General features: G+C 38.7%; 1 protein-coding gene across 1 annotated transcript in view; it reads right to left on the minus strand.

Annotated features, from left to right (window-relative positions):
- Positions 1-23,318, minus strand: part of TTC29 (tetratricopeptide repeat domain 29) — a gene marked incomplete at its 3' end in the record, with an annotated part of 266,131 nt that overhangs the window by 129,278 nt on the left and 113,535 nt on the right. The window contains exon 9 of the mRNA XM_081217036.1: positions 20,518-20,609. Coding sequence (XP_081073162.1) covers positions 20,518-20,609 — 92 coding nt within the window. The remainder of the gene's footprint in view (positions 1-20,517; positions 20,610-23,318) is intronic.

Here is a 23,318-nt window from a genome sequence, read left to right on the forward strand (position 1 = left end):
CTCACGGGCCCAGCTGCTCCACGGCATGTGGGATCTTCCCAGACCGGGACCCGAACCCGTGTCCCCTGCATCGGCAGGCAGATTCTCAACCACTGCGCCACCAGGGAAGCCCAAAGCTGATCTATTTTTGATGGAAGAACACTTTGGATTAGGTTTGGCTGGCTGACGATTGTTAAATCACAACACACACAAACAAAAAAACGAGTTCAGTGAACAAGAAACACAACAGCATAAATAAAACTATCGCTGGGTGAGTCAAGTTGTTTTTCTCACAAAGGAGCAACAGATCTCCAAAACATCCAGAATTATCTGGAACTTGTTCTAACAAATAATGCTAGAGAAAAAGGCTTCCTATTATAAATTATATGCCCCACTCAACGCTGTACAGTGCTGTAGCCAGGAAAGTTGTTACTATAGCATCTGAAATATAAACATTACATGCTGCTTAGAGGATTTCCAAATTTAAAAGTTAGCAATAGATTTAGAAACCAGTCTTTCTTTGGAAGGGGAAGAATCAAATATTTTCTTACAGAAAAGCTACAGATTATTTGTATAAGTTAAAGGACAAGGTTAAAATGTTAGACAAATATTAATTCCAGTTTTCTATATGCAGTGCACAGGTGCAACTTGAACAACATATTATATGGTATAATCATTAAATTCATTCAACCAGACCTTAGAGAGTTAAAAACATATATTCTGAGGAACAGGACTCCTCGGTCCAAAGAATGAGAATGAAACAGTGCAGAATATTTGTGTATCAAGGTGATTCCAGTTTCCAGCTGGGAAAACAGGACTGTTAACACCCACATCCCCTGACAACTGTCCAATTATGTATATCACACTTGGCCTACTGTTTGCAGTAGAAGTAATCAATAAAGGATGTGGTTGAGTGAACATAGATTTTGGTTGAACCAATGCATGAAAACTTAATCATTTACTCAGAGAGAAGAAATCAAATAGAGCAGTGATGAAACAGCCACTGAGGGGTTTGTTGATTGTGCCACCAAGTTTGTGGGCCACGGATGAAAGTAATAAGGCAAATGGAATCAGTGACAGGAGAAAATGTAAAAAGCTATTCTTAATTTCATGAATTAATAGAAATGTTTTGATGTATTTTGGGGGGTCATTTTTAGGAAATTTCACATCAAAGCCTGGATGTTTCATTTTAAAGAATATATGAAAATTACTAGGGCATGTCATTTCTCTCAAGCAAGAAGAAATTAATTTTCAGTTATAACAGAAAGGGTAATTTTCACACTTGAAACTTTGTACTGATTGATTTAAAGATCTCCACCGTGGAAAATTTTCTAGGAAATAATTTAACCCAAGTTTGCAAGAAAATTTAACAGTTAGTAAGGAATAAACCCAGAGATGGGCTAGTTGTGACAAGTATGTCTTGAATGACTCTCATTTTTGTGATTTTCCCCCTAGATTCTTTTTTAAAGTCATCCTGATTATTTGGAGAGTTGTAGCATTTCAGTAAATGAGGCAAAAAAAAAAAAAAAAAAAACACCCCACAAATGCCATAAGGAAAATAAGGATTTTTCCCTCTGTATTTACTCAAATTGTTTATCTATGTAATAATAATATTTAGTTGGTAATTTCTCAACTCATTATCTCTTTGTTTTATGGACCATAATTCTGGTTTTTATAGCTGTGTCATAGGCAATTTTTCTCATTTTAGAATACCAATACTCTTTTTTTTCACTAGTATTCCAAGTAGGAAGGGAAAAGACATTGTAAATGCTTATTTTTCTGTTATGCTACTTAAACGCTTGTGCAATTAATATAATTCAGACCAATAGCAAAAATAACAAACCCTGCTCACTATTGAAACCTTCATCAATAACCCTAATGCCAGGGCTGAGCCTAGCCTTACCAAATGGGCAACTGTATTACCAAGTCCTGAGTCTTGAGGGAATGTGGCATGTTTTTCAATTGAAGGCTTAGTATAAATTCTTATAACCATTTTAGAAGCTTCCAGCATTACAGCTTATTCACCTTTCATGCATGCTCTGCTGATGGCCTTAAACACACACTTATCCTAGACATGGCTATCCTCTTCCATTTCCTTTAAAGAGGTAAAATATGTTTATAGAGATAGGACTCCCATTAGTGAAAATTGTGCAATTGCACAGGGTAGGAGAGAGAGATTTAGAGGTGATGCTAAGCTTCACATGCAGCTTGATTTATTTTTCAGTCACCACAACAATAATTTCCTCTATTTTCGTAGTGCTCCATTTCTTGCATGTTACTGCTAATCTGGGGACAGTTTAGGACAATGAAGGGATATATGTGTGTGTGCGCATTTGTGCATTTGTGTGTGTGTGCATGTGTCAAAGAACACCAAGCCCTTGAAGTGAAATTTTCTAAAAATGACCACAAAATATATATCAAAATACTTCTAGTAATTAGTGGACTCAATCTAATAAGGCTTATCAGATATCTAGGGTGCCGTTGTCTACATGTATATAGAATTTTTGTTTTTGAAACATGTGTTTCTGAGTTATTGTGCACAAATGGTGAAAGAATATGCTGAGGGTTACACTCCCCTGAGTGCTCCACCAAATACAGCAACAGTGCTGCAAAATGGCAGATTTGGATTGGAAATCCTGCGGTGGGCTTGGGACACTATTTCCTTATGAACTCAGAGGAAGCTTTTCCTGTACTCTTTTGTGCATTACATAGCATTATACAATTAACAACCCATGCCTACCATACAAATCATTGCTGTCTTCATTGGTATTTTAGTAGATGGGAATTCTTACAAGTGGAATTCACTTCATTTGGTATAAAAGTGAGATAGGGATACATTTTCTTGCCCATTATATGTTTGCCCCAAGGCAGGTTGCTAGATTGTTGAGAGTGTTGGAATATAATCGTCCCCATTCCTACCGGAAACATACCCTACTTCATGATATATCAAACATAGCTGGATCCGAAGGGCTCCAATCAACATTGTGGAATAGAAGGACGTGGAGCTCACCTCCTCCCACAAATACATCAAAAATACTTCTACATGTGGAAAAATTCTGACAGAATACCTACTGAATGCTGGCACGAGATCTCGGACAGTCAAAATTGCAAGAAAAATCACCATGTAACCATGCAGGATGAAAGAAAAAAAAGAGAAAAATAGGAATTGTGACAGGACCGGTGCCCCTGGGAGGGAGCTGTGAAAGAGAGAAGGTTCCCTCACACTGGGAAGCCTCCTTCATGGGTGAGAAGTTCAGCTGGGACAGGAAGGGAACTTCAGAGGTTCAGAGAAGAGTGCAGCAACAATCTTGCAGCAGGCAGAACAGAGAGAGACCTACACAGATAGTCCGTGTCACCTCACTGCACTCCCCAGCCCAATATGCACATTTGCTGGTGTACACAGGGGCTGGGTGCTGAAACTCATGTTTCAGAAGACAGACCCAGGGAGAGGACTGGGGTTGGCTTCACAGAGACAGCCTGAAGGGGATAGAGTGTGGGACAGGCTGCAACTGGGGGGGGGGGCGGTGTATGCAGAAGGAGCCTGGGCCCTCCATAAAAGTGAAATACCACTGTTAATAGGCACATGAAGGGAGGGGCAGAGCCCATGCTATAGTAGCCTCATTCTTGGAGGGCTCACAGCTGGTGTGGCTCCACCTCTACGAGCTCTGGGAGCATGCAAGCAGGTTGCCCACACATGGAGGTTGGGCTGAAATCAGAGCCGATCCCCACGGGCCATGCCACTATGGAAGCAGGGCTGAAATCTGAGTCCTCTCCTTGTGGTTGTGTGATCTGTGGATTTATGCCACTGCTGCCACCACTGGCTTTATAAACTCAGTGCCTGTGGGTCATCCAAGTAGATTACATGTGCTCCTGCGTCTGGGGCAGATGTAGAGTTAGAAGATGTGGGCTCTGTGGGTGCACACACATGGAGACAGGGCAAGGGTCTGGGCTGCTTCCATAGGTCCCATGGCATGTCCAGGTGCGACGCGACTACTGTGGCCATGGTACGTGGCTTCAGTGGATCTGTGACTACAAATCTGCACTGGTGGCTGTGTGAACACAGTGCCTGAGGGACACCAAGGCTGACTGCCTGCATTCCACTGTTGAGGTGGAGCTGAGGGCAGTGTCCAAAACAGTACTTTGTGAGCCCACACAGTGGATGACAGGCAACACCACAGAGCACACTTCCCGGTGGGCAGCTCCTGTGGAGGAATACTCAGTGGCTCTTCTCACAGTGAGAGTGCTCCTGTCCTGCAGAGAGGACCCAAATAAACAAAATAAGAATGAAAGAGGTGATATAACAACTGATACTGCAGAAATACAAAAAAACATAAAAGAATACTATGAACAATTATATGCCAACAAATTTGACAACCTAGAAAAAAATGAACAAGTTTCTAGAAGTATACAGTCCACCAAAACTGAATCAAGAAGAAATAGATATTTTGAACAGACTGATCACTAGAAGTGAACTAGAATCTGTAAAACAAAATGAAACAAACTCCCTGCAAACAAAAGTCCAGGACCAGATGGCTTCACTGGGGAATTCTACCTAAACATACAAAGAACTCATACCAATCCTTCTCAACCTCTTCCAAAATATTAGAAGGAGGGGACACTCCCAAAGTCATTTTATGAAGCCTGATACCAAAACCAGATAAAGACACTACCAAAAAAGAAAATTACAGGCCAATATCTTTGATGAATAAGATGCAAAAATTCTTAACAAAATATTAGCAAACCAAATCCAACAACACATAAAAAAGGTCAAACAACATGATCAAGGTGGATTCCTCCCATGGTCACAAGGATTGTTTAACATATGCAAATCAATCAATGTGATACAGCATATCAACCAAAAAAAAAAAAAAGACAAAAACCACATGATCACCTCAATAGAAGCAGAAAGCATTTGATAAAATTCAACATCCATTCATGATAAAAAGTCTTACCAAAGTGGGTATAGAGGGAACATATCTCAACATAATGAAAGCTATTTATGACAAACCTCCAGCCAATATAATACTCAACAATAAGAAGCTGAAAGCCTTACTGCTAAAATCTGGAACAAGACAAGAATGCCCACTCTCACCACTTCTGTTCAACATACTATTGGAAGTCCTAGCCACAGCAATCAGACAAGAAAAAGAAATTAAAAGTATCCAAATTGGAAGGGAAGAGGTAAAATTGTCAATATATGCAGATAACATGTTACTCTATGTAGAAAACCCTAAAGACTCCACTAAAAACTACTAGAACTGATGAACAAATTCAGAAAGGTAGCAGGATACAAGATTAACATACAGAAATCTGTTGCATTTCTTTACAATAACAATGAAATATCAGAAAGTAAAAGTAAAAAAATATCACTTTTAAAATCACATCAAAAAATAAAATACTTAGGGGGACCTTCAAGATGGTGGAGGAGTAAGATGTGGAGATCACCTTCCTCCCCACAAATACATCAAAAATACACCTACATGTGGAACTACTCCTACAGAACACCTACTGAACACTGGCAGAAGACCTCAGACTTCCCAAAAGGCAAGAAAATCCCCACTTACTTGGGTAGGGCAAAAGAAAAAAGAAAAAACAGAGACAAAAGAATAGGAACTGACTTGCACCTCTGGGAGGCAGCAGTGAAGGAGGAAAAGTTTCCACACACTAGGGAGCCCCAACACTGGCAGAGATGGGGTGTGAGTTGGGGGGCAAGCTTCAGAGCCATGGAGGAGAGTGCAGCACAGGGGTGCAGAGGACAAAGCAGAGAGATTCCCACACAGAGGATCAGTGCTGACCAGCACTCACCAGTCTGAGACGCTTGTCTCCTCACCAGCCAGGGTGGGGTGGAGGCTGGGAGCTGAGGCTCAGGGTCTGGAGGTCAGACCACAGGAAGTGGACTGTGGTTGGTTGGCTGTGTGAAGACAGCCTGAAGGGGGCTAGTGCATCACAACTAGCTGGGAGGGAGTCAGGTAAAAAGTCTGGACCTGCCAAAGAGGCAAGAGATCATGGTTTCGGGGTGAACGAGGGATTCCTTCCCTGTGTGCCCACAGAAGGCAGAGCACTGCCTAAGCAAGCTCCAGAGACGGGCGTGAGCTGCGGCTATCAGCTTGGACCCCAGAGATGGGCATGAAATGCTAACGCTGCTGCCACTGCCACGAAGAATCCTGTGTGCAAGCACAGGTCACTACCCCCCCACCACCCCACCCCCAGGAGGTTGTGCAGCCCACCACTGCCAGAGTCCCGAAATCCAGGAACAACTTCCCTGGGAGAACACACGGCACACCACAGGCTGTTGCAATGTCACTTTGGCGTCTGTCACTGGAGGCTAGCCCTGCATTCCAATTATGCCTATAGTACCCTTCCCTCTCCCCAGCCTGAGAGAGCAAGAGAGACCTAATCAGCCACTGCTTTAACCCCCACCTGTCTGGGTGGGGAACAGACGCCTGAAGATGACCTACATGCAGAGGCGGGGTCAAAACCAAGGCTGAACCCCAAGAGCTTTGTGAACAAAGAAGAGAAAGGGAAATTTCTCCATGTACCCTCAGGAGAAGCAGATTAAATTCCCACAGTCAACTTGATGAATGCTGCATCTGTGGAATACCTGCAGAGACACTGAATGTTCCCAAAAATGAGGTGGTGGATTTTGGGAGCAACTGTAGACTTGGGGCTTGCTGGCTGTGACTGATTTCTTTCTGATTTTTATGTTTATCTTATTTTATTTTTTAGTGCTTGCTATTATTGGTGGATTTGTTCATTGGTTTGGTTGCTCTCTTCTTTTTTAAAAAAAAATTTTAATTTTTAAAATTTTTTTTATTTTTTAAATTTTATTATTTTTAAAATTTATTATTTATTTATTTATATTTATTATTTTTTTTCTTCCTTTTTTTCCTTCTTTTCTTCTGAGTCATGTGGCTGAATGGGTCTTGGTGCTCTGGCCACGTGTCAGGCCTGAGCTTATGAGGAGGGAGAGCTGAGTCCAGCACATTGGACCACCTGAGACTTCCTGGCCCCACGTAATATCAATCAGTGAGAGCTCTCCCAGAGATCTCAATCTCAACGCTAGGACCCAGCTCCACCCAATGGCCAGCAAGCTATAGTGCCAAATACCTCATGCCAAACAACCAGCAAGATAGGAACCCAACCCCACCCATTAGCAGAGAGGCTGCCTAAAATCATACTAAGTTCACAAACACTCCAAAATACACCACCAGACCCAGCCCTGCCCACCAGAAAGACAAGATCCAGTCCCACCCACCAGAACAGAGGCACCAGTCCCCTCCACCTGGAAGCCTACCCAAGCCACTGAAACAACCTCACCTGCTGGGGGCAGACATCAAATACAACAGGAACTATGAACCTGCAGCTGAAAAAAGGAGACCCCAAACACAATAAGTTAAACAAAATGAGAAGACAGAGAAGTACATAGCAGTCGAAGTAGCAAGGTAAAAACCTACCAGACCAAACAAATGAAAAGGAGATAGGCAGTCTACCTGAAAAAGAATTAGGAATAATGATAGTAAAGATGACCCAAAATCTTGGACGTAGAATGGAGAGAATACAATAAACTTTTAACAAGGACTCAGAAGAATTAAAGAGCAAACCAACAATGATGAACAACACAATAAATGAAATTAAAAATTCTCTAAAAGGGATCAATAGCAGAATATCTGAGGCAGAACAATGTATAGTGACTTGGAAGATACAATAGTGGAAATAACTGCCACAGAGCAGAATAAAGAATGAAACGAATTGAGGAAAATCTCAGAGACATCTGGGACAACATTAAACACACCAACATTCGAATTATAGGGGTCCCAGAAGATGAAGAGAAAAAGAAATGGCCTGACAAAATACTTGAAGAGATTTAGTTGAAAACTTCCCTAACATGGGAAAGGAAATAGGCAATCAAGTCCAGGAAACACAGACAGTCCCATACAGGATAAATCCAAGAAGAAACATGCCAAGACATATATTAATCAAACAATCAAAAATTAAATACAAAGAAAAAATATTAAAGTAGCAAGGGAGAAACAACAAATAACATACAAGGGAATCCCTATAAGGTTAACAGCTGATCTTTCACCAGAAACTCTGCAAGCCAGAAGGGCATGGCAAGACATATTTCAAGTGATGAAAGGGAAAAACCTGCAGCCAAGATTTCTCAACCCAGCAAGGACCTCATTCAGATTCGACAGAGAAATTAAAACCTTGCAGACACACAAAAGCTAAGAGAATTCAGCACCACCAAACTAGCTTTATAACAAATGCTAAAGGAACTTCTCTAGGCAGGAAACACAAGAGAAGGAAAAGACCTACAATAACAAACACAAAACAATTAAGAAAATGGTAATAGAAACATACATATTGATAATTACCTTAAATGTAAATGGATTAAATGCTCCCACCAAAAGACATAGACTGGCTGAATGGATACAAAAACAAGACCCATATATATGCTGTCTACAAGAGACCCACTTCAGATTCAGGGACACTTACAGACAGAAAGTGAAGGGATGGAAAAAGATATTCCATGCAAATGGAAATCAAAGGAAAGATTGAGTAGTAATACTCATATCAGACAAAATAGACTTTAACATAAAGACTATTACAAGAGACAAAGAAGGACACTACATAATGATCAAGGGATCGATCCAAGAAGAAGATATAACAATTGTAAATATTTATGCACCCAGCATAGGAGCACCTCAGTACATAAGACAAATGCTAACAGGCATAAAAGGGGAAATCAACAGTAACACAACCATAGTGGGGAACTTTAACACCCCACTTTCACCAATGGACAGATAATTCAAAATGAAAATAAAAAAGGAAACACAAGCTTTAAATGACACATTAGACAAGATGGACTTAATTGATATTTATAGGACATTCCATACAAAAACAATAGAGTACACTTTCTTCACAAGTGCTCATGGAACATTCTCCAGGATAGATCATATCTTGGGTCACAATTCAAGCCTTGGTAAATTTAAGAAAACTGAAAGTATATCAAGTATCTTTTCTGACCACAGTGCTATGAGACTAGATATCAATTACAGAACAAAAAGTTAAAAAAAATACAAATACATGGCGGCTAAACAATACACTATTAATAACCAAGAGGTCACTGAAGAAATCAAAGACGAAATCAAAAAACACCTAGAAACAAATGGCAATGAATACACAACGACCCAAAATCTATGGGATGCAGCAAAAGCATCTCTAAGAGGGAAGTTTATAGCAATATAATCCTACCTCAAAAAATGAGAAAAATCTCAAATAAACAACCTAAACTTACACCTAAAGCAATTATAAAATGAAGAACAAAAAAACCCAAAGTTAACAGAAAGAAAGAAATCATAAAGATCAGATCCTAAATAAAAAAGAAATGAAGTAAAGTATAGCAAAGATCAATAAAACTAAAAGCTGGTTCTTTGAGAAGATAAGCAAAATTGATAAACCATTAGCCAGACTCATCAAGAAAAAAAGGGAGAAAACTCAAATCAATAGAATTAGAAATGAAACTGACACTGCAGAAATACAAAGATAATGAGAAACTACTACAAGCAACTCTATGCCAATAAAATGGACAACCTGGAAGAAATGGACAAATTCTTAGAAAAGCACAACCTTCCATGACTGAACCAGGACAAAATAGAAAATATGAAAAGACCAATCACAAGCACTGAAACTGGAACTGTGATAAAAAAAAATCTTCAAACAAACAAAAGCCCAGCACCACATGGCTTCACAAGCAAATTCCATCAAACATTTAGAGAAGAGCTAACATCTATCCTACTCAAACTCTTCCAAAATACAGCAGAGGGAGGAACACTCCCAAACTCATTCTATGAGGTGACCATCACCCTGATACCAAAACCAGACAAAGATGTCACAAAGAAGGAAAGCTACAGGACAATATCACTGTTGAATATAGATGCAAAAATCCTCAACAAAATACGAGCAAACAGAATCCAATAGTGCATTAAAAGAATCATACACCATGAGCAAGTGGACTTTATCCCAGGAATGCAAGGATTCTTCAGTATATGCAAATCAATCAATGTGATACACCATATTAACAAATTGAAGGATAAAAACCATATAATAATATCAATAGATGCAGAAAAAGCTTTTGAAAAAATTCAACACCCATCTATGACAAAAACTCTCCAGAAAGTGGGCATAGAGGGAACCTACTTCAACATAATAAAGGCCATATATGAAAAACCCACAGCCAACATTGTTCTTAGTGGTGAAAAACTGAAAGCATTTCCTCTAAGATCAGGAACAAGACAATGTTTCCCACTCTCACTACTATTATTCAACACAGTTTTGGAAGTTTTAGCCATGGCATTCAGAGAAATAAAAGGAATCCAAATCAGAAAAGAAGAAATAAAACTGTCACTGCTTGCAGATGACATCATACTATACATAGAGAATCATAAAGATGTTACCAGAAAAGTACTAGAGATAATCAATGAATTTAGTAAAATAGCAGGATACAAAATTAATGCACAGAAATCTCTTGCATTCCTATACACTAACAATGAAATAGCTGAAAGAGAAATTAAGGAAACGCTCTCATTTACCATTGCAACAAAAAGAATAAAATACCTAGGAGTAAACCTACCTAAGGAGACAAAAGACCTGTATGCAGAAAACTATAAGACACTGATAAAAGAAATTAAAGATGATACAAACAGATGGAGAGATATACCATGTTCTTGGATTGGAAGAATCAACACTATGAAAATGGCTATACTACCCAAAGCAATCTACAGATTCAATGCAATTCCTGTCAAATTATCAATGGCGTTTTTCACAGAACTAGAACAAAAATTGAAAAATTTGTATGGAAACACAAAAGACCCCGAATAGCCAAAGCAATCTTGAGAAAGAAAAATGGAGCTGGAGGAATCAGGCTCCTGGACTTCAGACTATTCTACAAAGCTACAGTAATCAAGACAGTATGGTACTGGCACAAAAACGGAAATATAGATCAGTGGAACCAGATAGAAAGCCCAGAGATAAACTCAAGCAGTTATGGTCACCTTATCTTTGATATAGGAGGCAAGAATATACAATGGAGAAAAGACAGCCCCTTCAATAAGTGGTGCTGGGAAAACTGGACAGCCACATGTAAAAGAATGACGGTAGGGCCTCCCTGGTGGCACAGTGGTTGAGAGTCCGCCTGCCAATGCAGGGGATACGGGTTCGTGCCCCGGTCTGGGAGGATCCCATATGCTGCGGAGCGGCTGGGCCCGTGAGCCATGGCCGGTGGGCCTGCGCATCCGGAGCCTGTGCTCTGCAACGGGAGAGGCCACAACAGTGAGAGGCCCGCACACCGCAAAAAGAAAAAAAAAAAAAAAAAAAAAGAATGACGGTAGAACACTCCTTAAAACCATACACAGATTAGAGAAAGAAGAACAAAAATACCCCAAAGCTAGCAGAAGGAAAGAAATCATAAAGATCAGATCAGAAATAAATGAAAAAGAAATGAAGGAAATGATAGCAAAGATCAACCAAACTAAAAGCTGGTTCTTTGAGAAGATAAACAAAATTGACAAACCATTAGCCAGACTCATCAAGAAAAAAAGGGAGAAGACTCAAATCAATAGAATTAGAAATGAAAAAGGAGAAGTAACAACTGACACTGCAGAAATACAAAAGATTATGAGAGATTACTATAAGCAACTCTATTCCAATAAAATGGACAACCTGGAAGAAATGGACACATTCTTAGAAATGCACAACCTGCCAAGACTGACTCAGGAAGAAATAGAAAATATGAATAGACCAATCACAAGCACTGAAATTGAAACTGTGATTAAAAATCTTCCATCAAACAAAAGCCCAGGACCAGATGGCTTCACAGGTGAATTCTATCAAACATTTAGAGAAGAGCTAACACCTATCCTTCTCAAACTCTTCCAAAATATAGCAGAGGGAGGAACACTCCCAAACTCATTCTACGAGGCCGACATCACCTTGATACCAAAACCAGGCAAGGATGTCTCAAAGAAAGAAAACTACAGGCCAATATCACTGATGAACATAGATGCAAAAATCCTCAACAAAATACTAGCAAACAGAATCCAAGAGCACATTAAAAGGATCATACACCATGATCAAGTGGGGTTTATCCCAGGAATGCAAGGATTCTTCAATATACGCAAATCAATCAATGTAATACACCATATTAACAAGTTGCAGGAGAAAAACCATATGATCATCTCAATAGATGCAGAGAAAGCTTTCGACAAAATTCAACACCCATTTATGATAAAAACCCTGCAGAAAGTAGGTATAGAGGGATCTTTCCTCAACATAATAAAGGCCATATATGACAAACCCACAGCCAACATTGTCCTCAATGGTGAAAAACTGAAACCATTTCCACTAAGATCAGGAACAAGACAAGGCTGCCCACTCTCACCACTCTTATTCAACATAGTTTTGGAAGTTTTAGCCACAGCAATCAGAGAAGAAAAGGAAATAAAAGGAATCCAAATTGGAAAAGAAGAAGTAAAGCTGTCACTGTTTGCAGATGACATGATACTATACATAGAGAATCCTGAAGATGCTACCGAAAAACTACTAGAGCTAATCAATGAATTTGGTAAAGTAGCAGGATATAAAATTAATGTACAGAAATCTCTGGCATTCCTGTACACTAATGATGAAAAATCTGAAAATGAAATCAAGAAAACACTCCCATTTACCATCGCAACAAAAAGAATAAAATATCTAGGAATTGGGCTTCCCTGGTGGCGCAGTGGTTGACAGTCCGCCTGCCGATGCAGGGGACACAGGTTCGTGCCCCGGTCCGGGAAGATCCCACGTGCCGCGGAGTGGCTGGGCCCGTGAGCCGTGGCCGCTGACCCTGCGCGTCCGGAGCCTGTGCTCCGCAACGGGAGAGACCACAGCAGTGAGAGGCCCGCGTACCACAAAAAAAAAAAAAAAAAAAAAAAAAAAAAAAAATATCTAGGAATAAACCTACCTAAGGAGACAAAAGACCTGTATGCAGAAAACTATAAGACACTGATGAAAGAAATTAAAGATGATACAAATAGATGGAGAGATATACCATGCTCCTGGATTGGAAGAATCAATATTGTGAAAATGACTCTACTACCGAAAGCAATCTACAGATTCAATGCAATCCCTATCAAACTACCAATGGCATTTTTCACAGAACTAGAACAAAAAATTTCAAAATTTGTTTGGAAAAACAAAAGGCCCCGAATAGCTAAAGCAATCTTGAGAACGAAAAACAGAGCTGGAGGAATCAGGCTCCCTGACTTCAGACTATACTACAAAGCTACAGTAATTAAGACAGTCTGGTACTGGCATAGAAACAGAAAGATAGATCAGTGGATCAGGATAGAAAGCCCAGAGATAAACCCACGCACATATGGCCAACTTATCTTTGATAAAGGAGGCAGGAATGTACAGTGGAGAAAGGACAGCCTCTTCAATAAGTGGTGCTGGGAAAACTGGACAGGGACATGTAAAAGTTTGAGATTAGATCATTCCCTAGCACCATACACAAAAATAAGCTCAAAATGGATTAAAGACTTAAATGTAAGGCCAGAAACTATCAAACTCTTAGAGGAAAACATAGGTAGAACACTCTATGACATAAATCACAGCAAGATCCTTTTGGACCCACCTCCTAGAGAAATGGAAATAAAAACAAAGATAAACAAATGGGACCTAATGAAACTTCAAAGCTTTTGCACAGCAAAGGAAACCATAAAGAAGACCAAAAGACAACCCTCAGAATGGGAGAAAATATTTGCAAATGAAGCAACTGACAAAGGATTAATCTCCAAAATTTATAAACAGCTCATGCAGCTCAATAGCAAAAAAACAGACAACCCAATCCAAAAATGGGCAGAAGACTTAAATAGGCATTTCTCCAAAGAAGATATACAGACTGCCAACAAACACATGAAAGAATGCTCAACATCATTAATCATTAGAGAAATGCAAATCAAAACTACAATGAGATATCATCTCACACCAGTCAGAATGGCCATCATCAAGAAATCTAGAAACAATAAATGCTGGAGAGGGTGTGGAGAAAAGGGAACACTCTTGCACTGCTGGTGGGAATGTGAATTGGTACAGCCACTATGGAGAACGGTATGGAGGTTCCTTAAAAAACTACAAATAGAACTACCATATGACCCAGCAATCCCACTACTGGGCATATACCCTGAGAAAACCATAATTCAAAAAGAGACATGTACCAAAATGTTCATTTCAGCTGTATTCACAATAGCCCGGAGCTGGAAACAACCTAAGTGTCCATCATCGGATGAATGGATAAAGAAGATGTGGCACATATATACAATGGAATATTACTCAGCCATAAAAAGAAACGAAACTGAGCTATTTGTAATGAGGTGGATAGACCTAGAGTCTGTCATACAGAGTGAAGTTAGTCAGAAAGAGAAAGACAAATACCGTATGCTAACACATATATACGGAATTAAAAAAAAAATGTCATGAAGAACCTAGGGGCAAAACGGGAATGAAGACGCAGACCTACTTGAGAATGGACTTGAGGATATGGGGAGGGGGAAGGGTGGGCTGTGACAAGGCGAAAGAGAGGCATGGACGTGTATACACTACCAAACGTAAGGTAGATAGATAGTGGGAAGCAGCCGCAGAGCACAGGGAGATCAGCTCGGTGCTTTGTGACCGCCTGGAGGGGTGGGATGGGGAGGGTGGGAGGGAGGGAGATGCATGAGGGAAGGGATGTGGGAACAGATGTATATGTATGACTGATTCACTTTGTTATAAAGCAGAAACTAATTTAAAAAATAAATAAATAAACTTAAAAAAAAAAAAAAAAAAAAACATACACAGAAATAAACTCAAAATGGATTAAAGACCTAAATGTAAGGCCAGACACTATAAAACTCCTAGAGGAAAACATAGGCAGAACACTCTATGACATAAATCACAGCAAGATCCTTTTTGACCCACCTACTAGATAAATGGAAATAAAATCAAAAATAAACAAATGGGACCTAATGAAACTTAAAAGCTTTTGCACAGGGCTTCCCTGGTGGTGCAGTTGTTGAGAGTCTGCTTGCCGATGCAGGGGACACGGGTTCGTGCCCCGGTCTGGGAAGATCCCACATGCCGCGGAGCGGCTGGGCCGGTGAGACATGGCCGCCGAGCCTGCGCGTCCGGAGCCTGCGCTCCGCAATGGGAGAGGCCACAACAGTGAGAGGCCCGTGTAACGCAAAAAGAAAAAAAAAAAAAAAAAAAAAGCTTTTGCACAGCAAAGGAAACCATAAACAAGACCAAAAGACAACCCTCAGATGGGAGAAAATATTTGCAAATGAAGCAACTGACAAAGGATTAATCTCCAAAATATACAAGCAGCTCATGCAGCTCAATATCAAATAAACAAACAACCCAATCCAAAACTGCATGGTAGAGCTTAATAGACATTTCTCCAAAAAAGATATACAGATTGCCAACAAACACATGAAAGGATGCTCAACATCAGTAATCATTCGAGAAATGCAAATCAAAAGCGCGATGAGGTATCACCTCACACCAGTCAGAATGGGCATCATCAAAAAAATCTACAAACAATAAATGCTGGAGCGGGTGTGGAGAAAGGGGAACCCTCTTGCACTGTTGATGGGAATGTAAATTAATACAGCCACTCTGGAGAACAGTATGGAGCTTCCTTAGAAAATAAAAGTCGAACTACCATATGACCCAGCAATCCCAGTACTGGGCATATACCCTGAGAAAACCATAATTCAAAAAGAGACATGTACCACAATTTTCATTGCAGCACTATTTGCAATAGCCTGGACATGGAAGCAACTTAAATGTCCACTGATAGATGAATGGATAAAGAAGATGTGGCCCATATATACAATGGAATATTACTTAGCCATAAAAAAATGAAATTGAGTTATTTGTAGTGAGGTGAATGGATCTAGAGTCTGTCATACAGAGTGAAGTAAGTCAGCAAAAGAAAAACAAATACCATATGCTAACACTTGTATATGGAATCTAAAAAAAAATGTTCTGATGCACCTAGGGGCAGGAAATGAATAGAGTCGCAGAGGTAGAGAATGGACTTGAGGACACGGGGAGGGGGAAGGGTAGGCTGGGACGAAGTGAGAGAGTGGCATGGACATATATACACAACCAAATTTAAAACAGATAGCTAGTGGGAAGCAGCCGCGTAGCACAGGGAGATCAGCTCGGTGCTTTGTGACCACCGAGAGGGGTGGGTTAGGTAGGGTGGGAGGGTGACTCAAGAGGGAGGAGATATGGGGATATATGTATATGTATAGCTGATTCACTTTGTTATAAAGCAGAAACTAACACACCATTGTAAAGCAATTATACTCCAATAAAGGTGGTAAAAATATATAAAGCTTATCATACTACAAAAAATAAACCACAACAAAACAAAATAAAACAAATATCCTATGCTAACACATATATATGGAATCTAAAAAAAAATGCTTTTGATGAACCAAGGGGCAGGACAAGGATAAAGATGCAGGCGTAAAGAATGGACTTGAGGACACGGGGAAGGGGAAGGGGAAGCTGGGACGAAGTGACAGTGTAGCACTGACAATATCCACTACCAAATGTAAAATCGACAGCTAGTGGGCAGCAGCTGCATAGCACAGGGAGATCAGCTCTGCACTTTGTTAAGACCTAGAGGGGTGGGATAGAGAGGGAGGGAGGGATTAACAAGAGGGCGAGTGTATGGGGATATATGTATACATATAGCTGATTCATTTTGTTATACAGCAGAAATTAATACAACATTTTAAATCAATTATACTCCAATAAAAATGTTAATAAAATAAAATACTTAGGAATAAACCTACCCAAGGAGTTAAAAGACTTATATTCTGAGAACTATAAAAGATTGATAAAGTAAACTGAAGATGATAAGAAAGAAATGGAAAGGTAGCCCATGTTCTTAGATTGGAAGAATTAATATCATTAAAATGGCCATACTACCCAAAGCAATCTACAGATTTAATGTGATCCTTATCAAAGTACCCATGACATTTTTCACAGAACTAGAACAAACAATCTTAAAATTTATGTGGAACCATAAAAGACCCAGAATTGTCAAAGCAATCCTGAGGTAAAAGAACAAAGCAGGAGGCATAACCCTCCCAGACTTCAGACAATACTACAAAGCTACAGTAATCGAAACAGTGTGGTATCGGCACAAAAACAGACATATGGATCAATGGAACCGAATAGAGAGCTCAGAAATAAACCCACACACCAACAGTCAATTAATCTTTCACATAGGAGGCATGAATGTACAATGGAGAAAAGACAGTCTCCTCAGCAAGTGATGTTGGGAATGTTGGACAGCCACATTTAAATTAGTGAAGTTAGAACACACCCTCACACCATACACAAAAATAAACTCAAAATGGCTTAAAGACTTAAATATAAGACATGACACCAAAAAACTCCTAGAAGAGAACATAGGTAAAACATTCTCTGACATGAATTCTAGAAATGTTATCTTAGATCAGCCTCCCAAGACAAAAGAAATAAAAGCAAAACTAAACACATGGTACCGAATTAAACTTATAAGCCTTTGCACAGTGAATGAAACCATAAACAAAATGAAGACAACCTATGGAATGCAAGAAAATATTTGCAAATGATGCGACCAATAAGGGCTTAATTTCCTAAATATACAAACAGCTCATACAACTCAACATCAAAAGAAACCAACCCAATCAAAAAATGGACAGAAGACCTAAATAGACATTTCTCCAAAGAAGACGTACAGATGGCCAATAGGCATGTGAAAAGATGCTCAACTTTGCTAATTATTCGAGAAACTCAAATCAAAAGTACAAGCATCTCACACTGGTCAGAATGGCCATCATTAAAAAGTTTACAAATAATAAATGCTGGAGAGGGTGTGGAGAAAAGGGAACCCTCCTACACTGTTGGTGGGAATGTAAGTTGGTGCAGCCACTGTGGAAAATAGTACAGAAGTTTCTCAAAAAACTAAAAATAGAACTACCATATGACCCAGCAATTCCACTCCTGGTTCTATATCTGAAAAATACAAAAACACTAATTTGAAAAGATTCACACACCCCAATGTTCATAGCAGCACTATTTACAATAACCAACACATGGAAGCAACCTAAGTGTCTATCAACAGATGAATGGATAAAGAAAATGTGGTACAGATACACAATGGAATATTTCTCAGCTATAAAAAAGAATGAAATAATGCCATTTGCAGCAACATCGATGGACCTAGAGATTACCATACTAGGTGAAGTAAGTCAGAGAGAGAAAGACATATATCATATGATATCACTTATATATGGAATTTAAAATACAATACACATGGACTTATTTACAAAACAGAAACAGACTCATAGACATAGAAAACAAACTTATGATTACCAAAGGGGAAGGGGAAGGAGGGGTAAATTAGGAGTTTTGGATTAGCAGATACAAACCACTATATATAAAATAGATAAACAACAAGGTCCTACTATAAATCACAGGGAACTATATTCAACGCCCTATAATAAACCATAAAGGAAAAGAATATGAAAAAGAATATATATGTATATATATAACTGAATCACTTTGCTGTACACCAGAAAATAACACAACATTGTAAATTAACTACACTTCAAAAAATATATATATATGGATCCTTTTCCATACCTCTACCTAAAATAATACTTAAGCAACCAAATTAAAACATTTGATTATCTGTTGTTGTTGTTGCCAAGATACTTATTCATCTCTTCCCCTTAGCTTTCACAGTATAGAGCAGGAATTCAAATCCTGGAGTGGAAACTAAAATATTCCAGATGAGACCCCAGTTTAACAGGTGAGAAGTATTTTAAGATAACCTCAGGTGTCCACAAGTTTCAAAAATAATTATAAAGATTATCAGTAACTGAAGGAGAAATCCAACACTTGTCGTGTGACATAGTAAGTGCTCAGTACAGGTTTATGAAAGAAAACATTTTTCCCTGAAGTTTTATCTCTCTATCTAGGTTGGAACACAATGTTAATTTGTAGAAATTATTTTATAAACATGTTGAGGGATGCATTTATTTAACTGTTTAGGCTTAGGCCAGGTCTGCTACTACAAAGCAAGACAAATCAATCATTTTCTACTGATTCTGGGCAGTGTTAACAGCAGAATCAAATAATTAAATAATCAAAATGAGCTGGATAAAAGGGCACAGAGTTGGTGTGTTCCAAACAGACATTACATTGAATCCTTATACATCTCTTTTTCGTGTTCAAACATCTGTTTCTTTCTGGTGATTATTTGGAAAATAAAAGTTTAAGGGATAGCTGGGTCCATCATGCACAGGATGGTTATCAGTCTTTATGTGGAGGGACCACAACACTCACAGGTTGCTTGCTTCACTCATGGCTGGCCCTGCCTTCCTTGAGTAAATGTCCGTACTCTCCTTATAACTATGTCTGTCCCTTACTGTTCATCCAGTGATGACTGCAGTGCATTGTATTTATTTTGTCAGGCACCTTATAGATTTTATTGGTGTTGGTGGTTTGATCTTTAATTAATCATTTATTTAAAATTTAATGATTATTATATTGGAATGGTAATTACATAATGAAGATCCACTTTCAAGGCATTACACATTTTAAATGCCTTTGGAATAACAATTTTGCCTTTTAAAACACCACTTTGTGTGTGTTTACAACTGAAAAACAAATGGGAAGCTTAGAATTTGACACAATCTATGTTTATTATTATTATTATTGTTACTACCACTACTACAAAATTATTTAGCAGCTATATCTTGGATATAAGGTAACATACCAAAAACCAAAGCCATAACTTTGATAACTTTTTAAATTCTTACTCTATCTTGGCTTAAATATAATGCAGTGATTAAATGGAGTACACAGCGATCACAAAACAGTAAGTGAAGGCTACATCATATATTTTCCATGGAAAAATTTGTATCACAAGTTGTTCATATATACTTTTGTTCAATTTTCTGTTTTAAAGGAAATATTGGGAATATTGGTTTTGCACCCAATTGTTTATCCAGATATGCTCAAAGGAGCGATGTCTTAATGGACGAAGGATGATTGAAGCACAAAATGGAAACTTGCCTCAAAGAAGAGATCTGGAAAGGTTACTGTGAACCACAGTTACTGAAGCGTACTGTATATCTCTGTGCTCTCTGCCTTTTTAACCTGTGAGATGTGACCTGATTTTTCCCTCTCATTCAATCAAGGTCATCACTAAACTTCCAGAAAATCAAAAATAAAATAACATGGAGGAGGAAAAGACAAAGAAGAGTTTAGGTGTGTATTTAAAAATACCACATTGGTTTAAAATAACTTACAACGAAAGGGTCACTTAAGAAGGGCACTGCTTAAAATTTAAGCAGGCAGTAATGGAAAGCGACAGACCTCAAACAATTTGTCTTTCACAGTTGAGTGAATTCACAGTGACAGCAAGACAAGGATGTGCTAACTTACCTCTGCAGGACCTTGGCTGTTGCTTCATAGGCTCTCCCCAGGCTGAGATCATCATCCATGTCTGTAGAGATTTTACCATAAGTGTTAAGGACCTATGTGGGAAGAGAAATTCTTATTAAACATATAACATGACCAGATTCACTGATGTTTCATTTCATAACAGAAAAGATTCAAATTAATAGTTGTTTTTCACATCGCCATAAAATATTTTTTTGCTTATTAAAAATTCATGTTGATTTGGTTTATTTTTATCTATGGTATAACTTGTTTTGCGGTGATCTCTTTGAGCCATGACAGTAAAGTCTTACTTTTGTAAAAGTAATTCTTTTCCTGAACAATCAAAAATCTTCCAATTGATATAACTTAGGGGTGAGTAAATAATTGAATGGTTTACAACATTATTTTCAAATATGGGACCACTATCTTAGGTAATATAAGGCAGATTATAATAGTCTACTAGGGTAGCTTAAATATCATTTTTCTTTCTATAAATAGATGTTTGAAAAGCATGAATTTATGTGCCAGGCAATCTCTAAATCTATCATTTTATTAGAGGCATATCTCACAGTTTGTACACATATTCAGTATACACTAAAAATATTTCTTACAAATGTACTTCATTACCAGCAATCTCTTCAATCATCAAAAGATTACCGCTGCCACAGCCAAACGTATGATCTTAACACTGACATCATCTGCATGGTATAATTTTCCTTTTTATTCTTTTTCCCTTTCAAGGGCCAGAAGAAGGAAAATATGTAAAATAAAATCCCTTTTCCCTCTTCCTCTTTCATTGTTACTTGAACCAACCTATTACACACATGAAGACACAGGAAATCTCCGAAGACCTCTATGGAAATCCTTTTGGCTCATTTTCTAAGAAGAAATTAGCGAAAGTCATTTGATGGCGTTGAGTGGGTGAGTCAGCATGAGGGAGGGTGTACATCCATGCTGTGTGCTCGGCCTGAATTAGGCATCCTAGAAAGTTTGTGTATGAAAGGCGGTGTTGATATTCAGCTTTACTTTCTTAAAGTTAACATTTGGGAAATAACTTCAGTGAGGCCACGTGATACCTCCTAATTTGTGGGTGTATGTGTGTCTGTGTGTGTGTGTGGTTTACAAGTGACTTGACATAATACTGGTATTAAAACTTACTGATACATATTGACCCAGTATTTTAATTCCTGTTAAACCTGCAAGGTTCATCATTTTGATTCTTCTTTTTAAGTCTCTTAATAAGCCTTGTATAAACCTGAGACTATTCTTTTCACTCTGTTGTGCAAAACTGATTCACCTAGATTGAGTCTGATATGACTTGACATTGAGCTTTCTGCGTTAAGGGGCAGAACCTCTGAATTTTGTGAATTTGTAAGAGACCTTATTAAATCCAAATATCAAAATATTTAGGAAGAGACTGTCAAGTGTCTCTTTTGGTTCATATATGTTTTATATGGCATTCTAGAAAGTTAAAGGTTGAATATTATATATTTTGTGTCAAAAATAGTTCGTTTTTTGTTTTTCGGTAAATATTGTTACTGTGTGCCAATGTTGTGTTAGACCCTAGGAGATCTTAAAGAGAAGAGAGTATGCTTGCAAACCTTCGAGGCATTTATAGTCTAGTGGTACAGAAGTTTGCACTGATGCAGCTGTGTGAATTAGCTGAAAACAGATTTCTCCAGAGCTTCAGCTGTGCTTATCCTACACCACTCTCCCACACCCCTGGCCACCATGAACCCGGAAGCAGTACAGTAGCATCTGGAAGTACCCAACACTATATTAGGGCTGTGACTCCTTGGACCGTTGTTAGGAGGGTAGTTTCCATGAGGAAGCTTCTATAGAATCAAGGAGCAAATACCAGCACAGCCTGGGCTTCTGGTTTTGGCCTTGGACTTGATTCTATAGAAGCTTCCTCATGGAACCCGATGGGGTTTCCTGAAATGAACACCTACCTTACAGTAAGAAAACTTGGATTCAAGACCTAATTCTACCACACCCAACACACCTGGCCCAAGAAATCTCCCTGAGAAGCTTTCCTCAAAGCAAAAAAGAAAACCTCCCTCTGAGAGTTGTTATGAGGCTGCTGTGAAATGATACAGAGTGCTATTTGAACCTGGGAATAGAAGTTTCTGGGACTCTGTTAACCAGCCATCAGTAAAGAGCTCCTGGAGAGTTCCCTCCTCAGAGTAAAGGCAACATATTTTATTTGTGACTTGAGAGAGTGCCTCTCTCAGCTTAAATGCTTTACCTAAAAACAGGAAATATATAGGCAGTGGGAAGAACATAGTTCACTACTGGCCCAATAGGGAAATAATCAATTACAGTGGACCCCCCATATCCACGGGGGCTACATTTCCAGACCCCCAGTGGATGCCTGAAACCTTGGACAGTACCGAACCCTATATATACTATGTTTTCTCCTATACATACATACCTATGATAAAGTTTAATTTATAAATTAGGCACAGTAAGAGGTTAACAACTATAACTTATAATAACATAGAACAATCATAACAATATACTGTAATAAAAGTTATGTAAATGTGGTCACTTTCTCAAAATATCTTACAAATTTAATGTATTTTGCATCTTAACTAAGCACTTATCACACATTGTGGCTATAACTTGCTCTTTGAGGTGTGACAGCAAAACTAGCATGAATTTCTTTTTCCTGCTTCACAGTTTCACAGATAGAAGATTCGTTCTTACTATAGATTTTAGCAAACTCAGCATACAATTTTTTTTTCCTTCCTAAGTTGAGAACTTTCACCTTTTTACTTAAAGGAAGAACTTTGGGCTCTTCT

This window comes from Mesoplodon bidens, assembly GCF_964165515.1.
Source record: "Mesoplodon bidens genome assembly, chromosome: 1".
Taxonomy (NCBI): Eukaryota; Metazoa; Chordata; class Mammalia; order Artiodactyla; family Ziphiidae; genus Mesoplodon; species Mesoplodon bidens.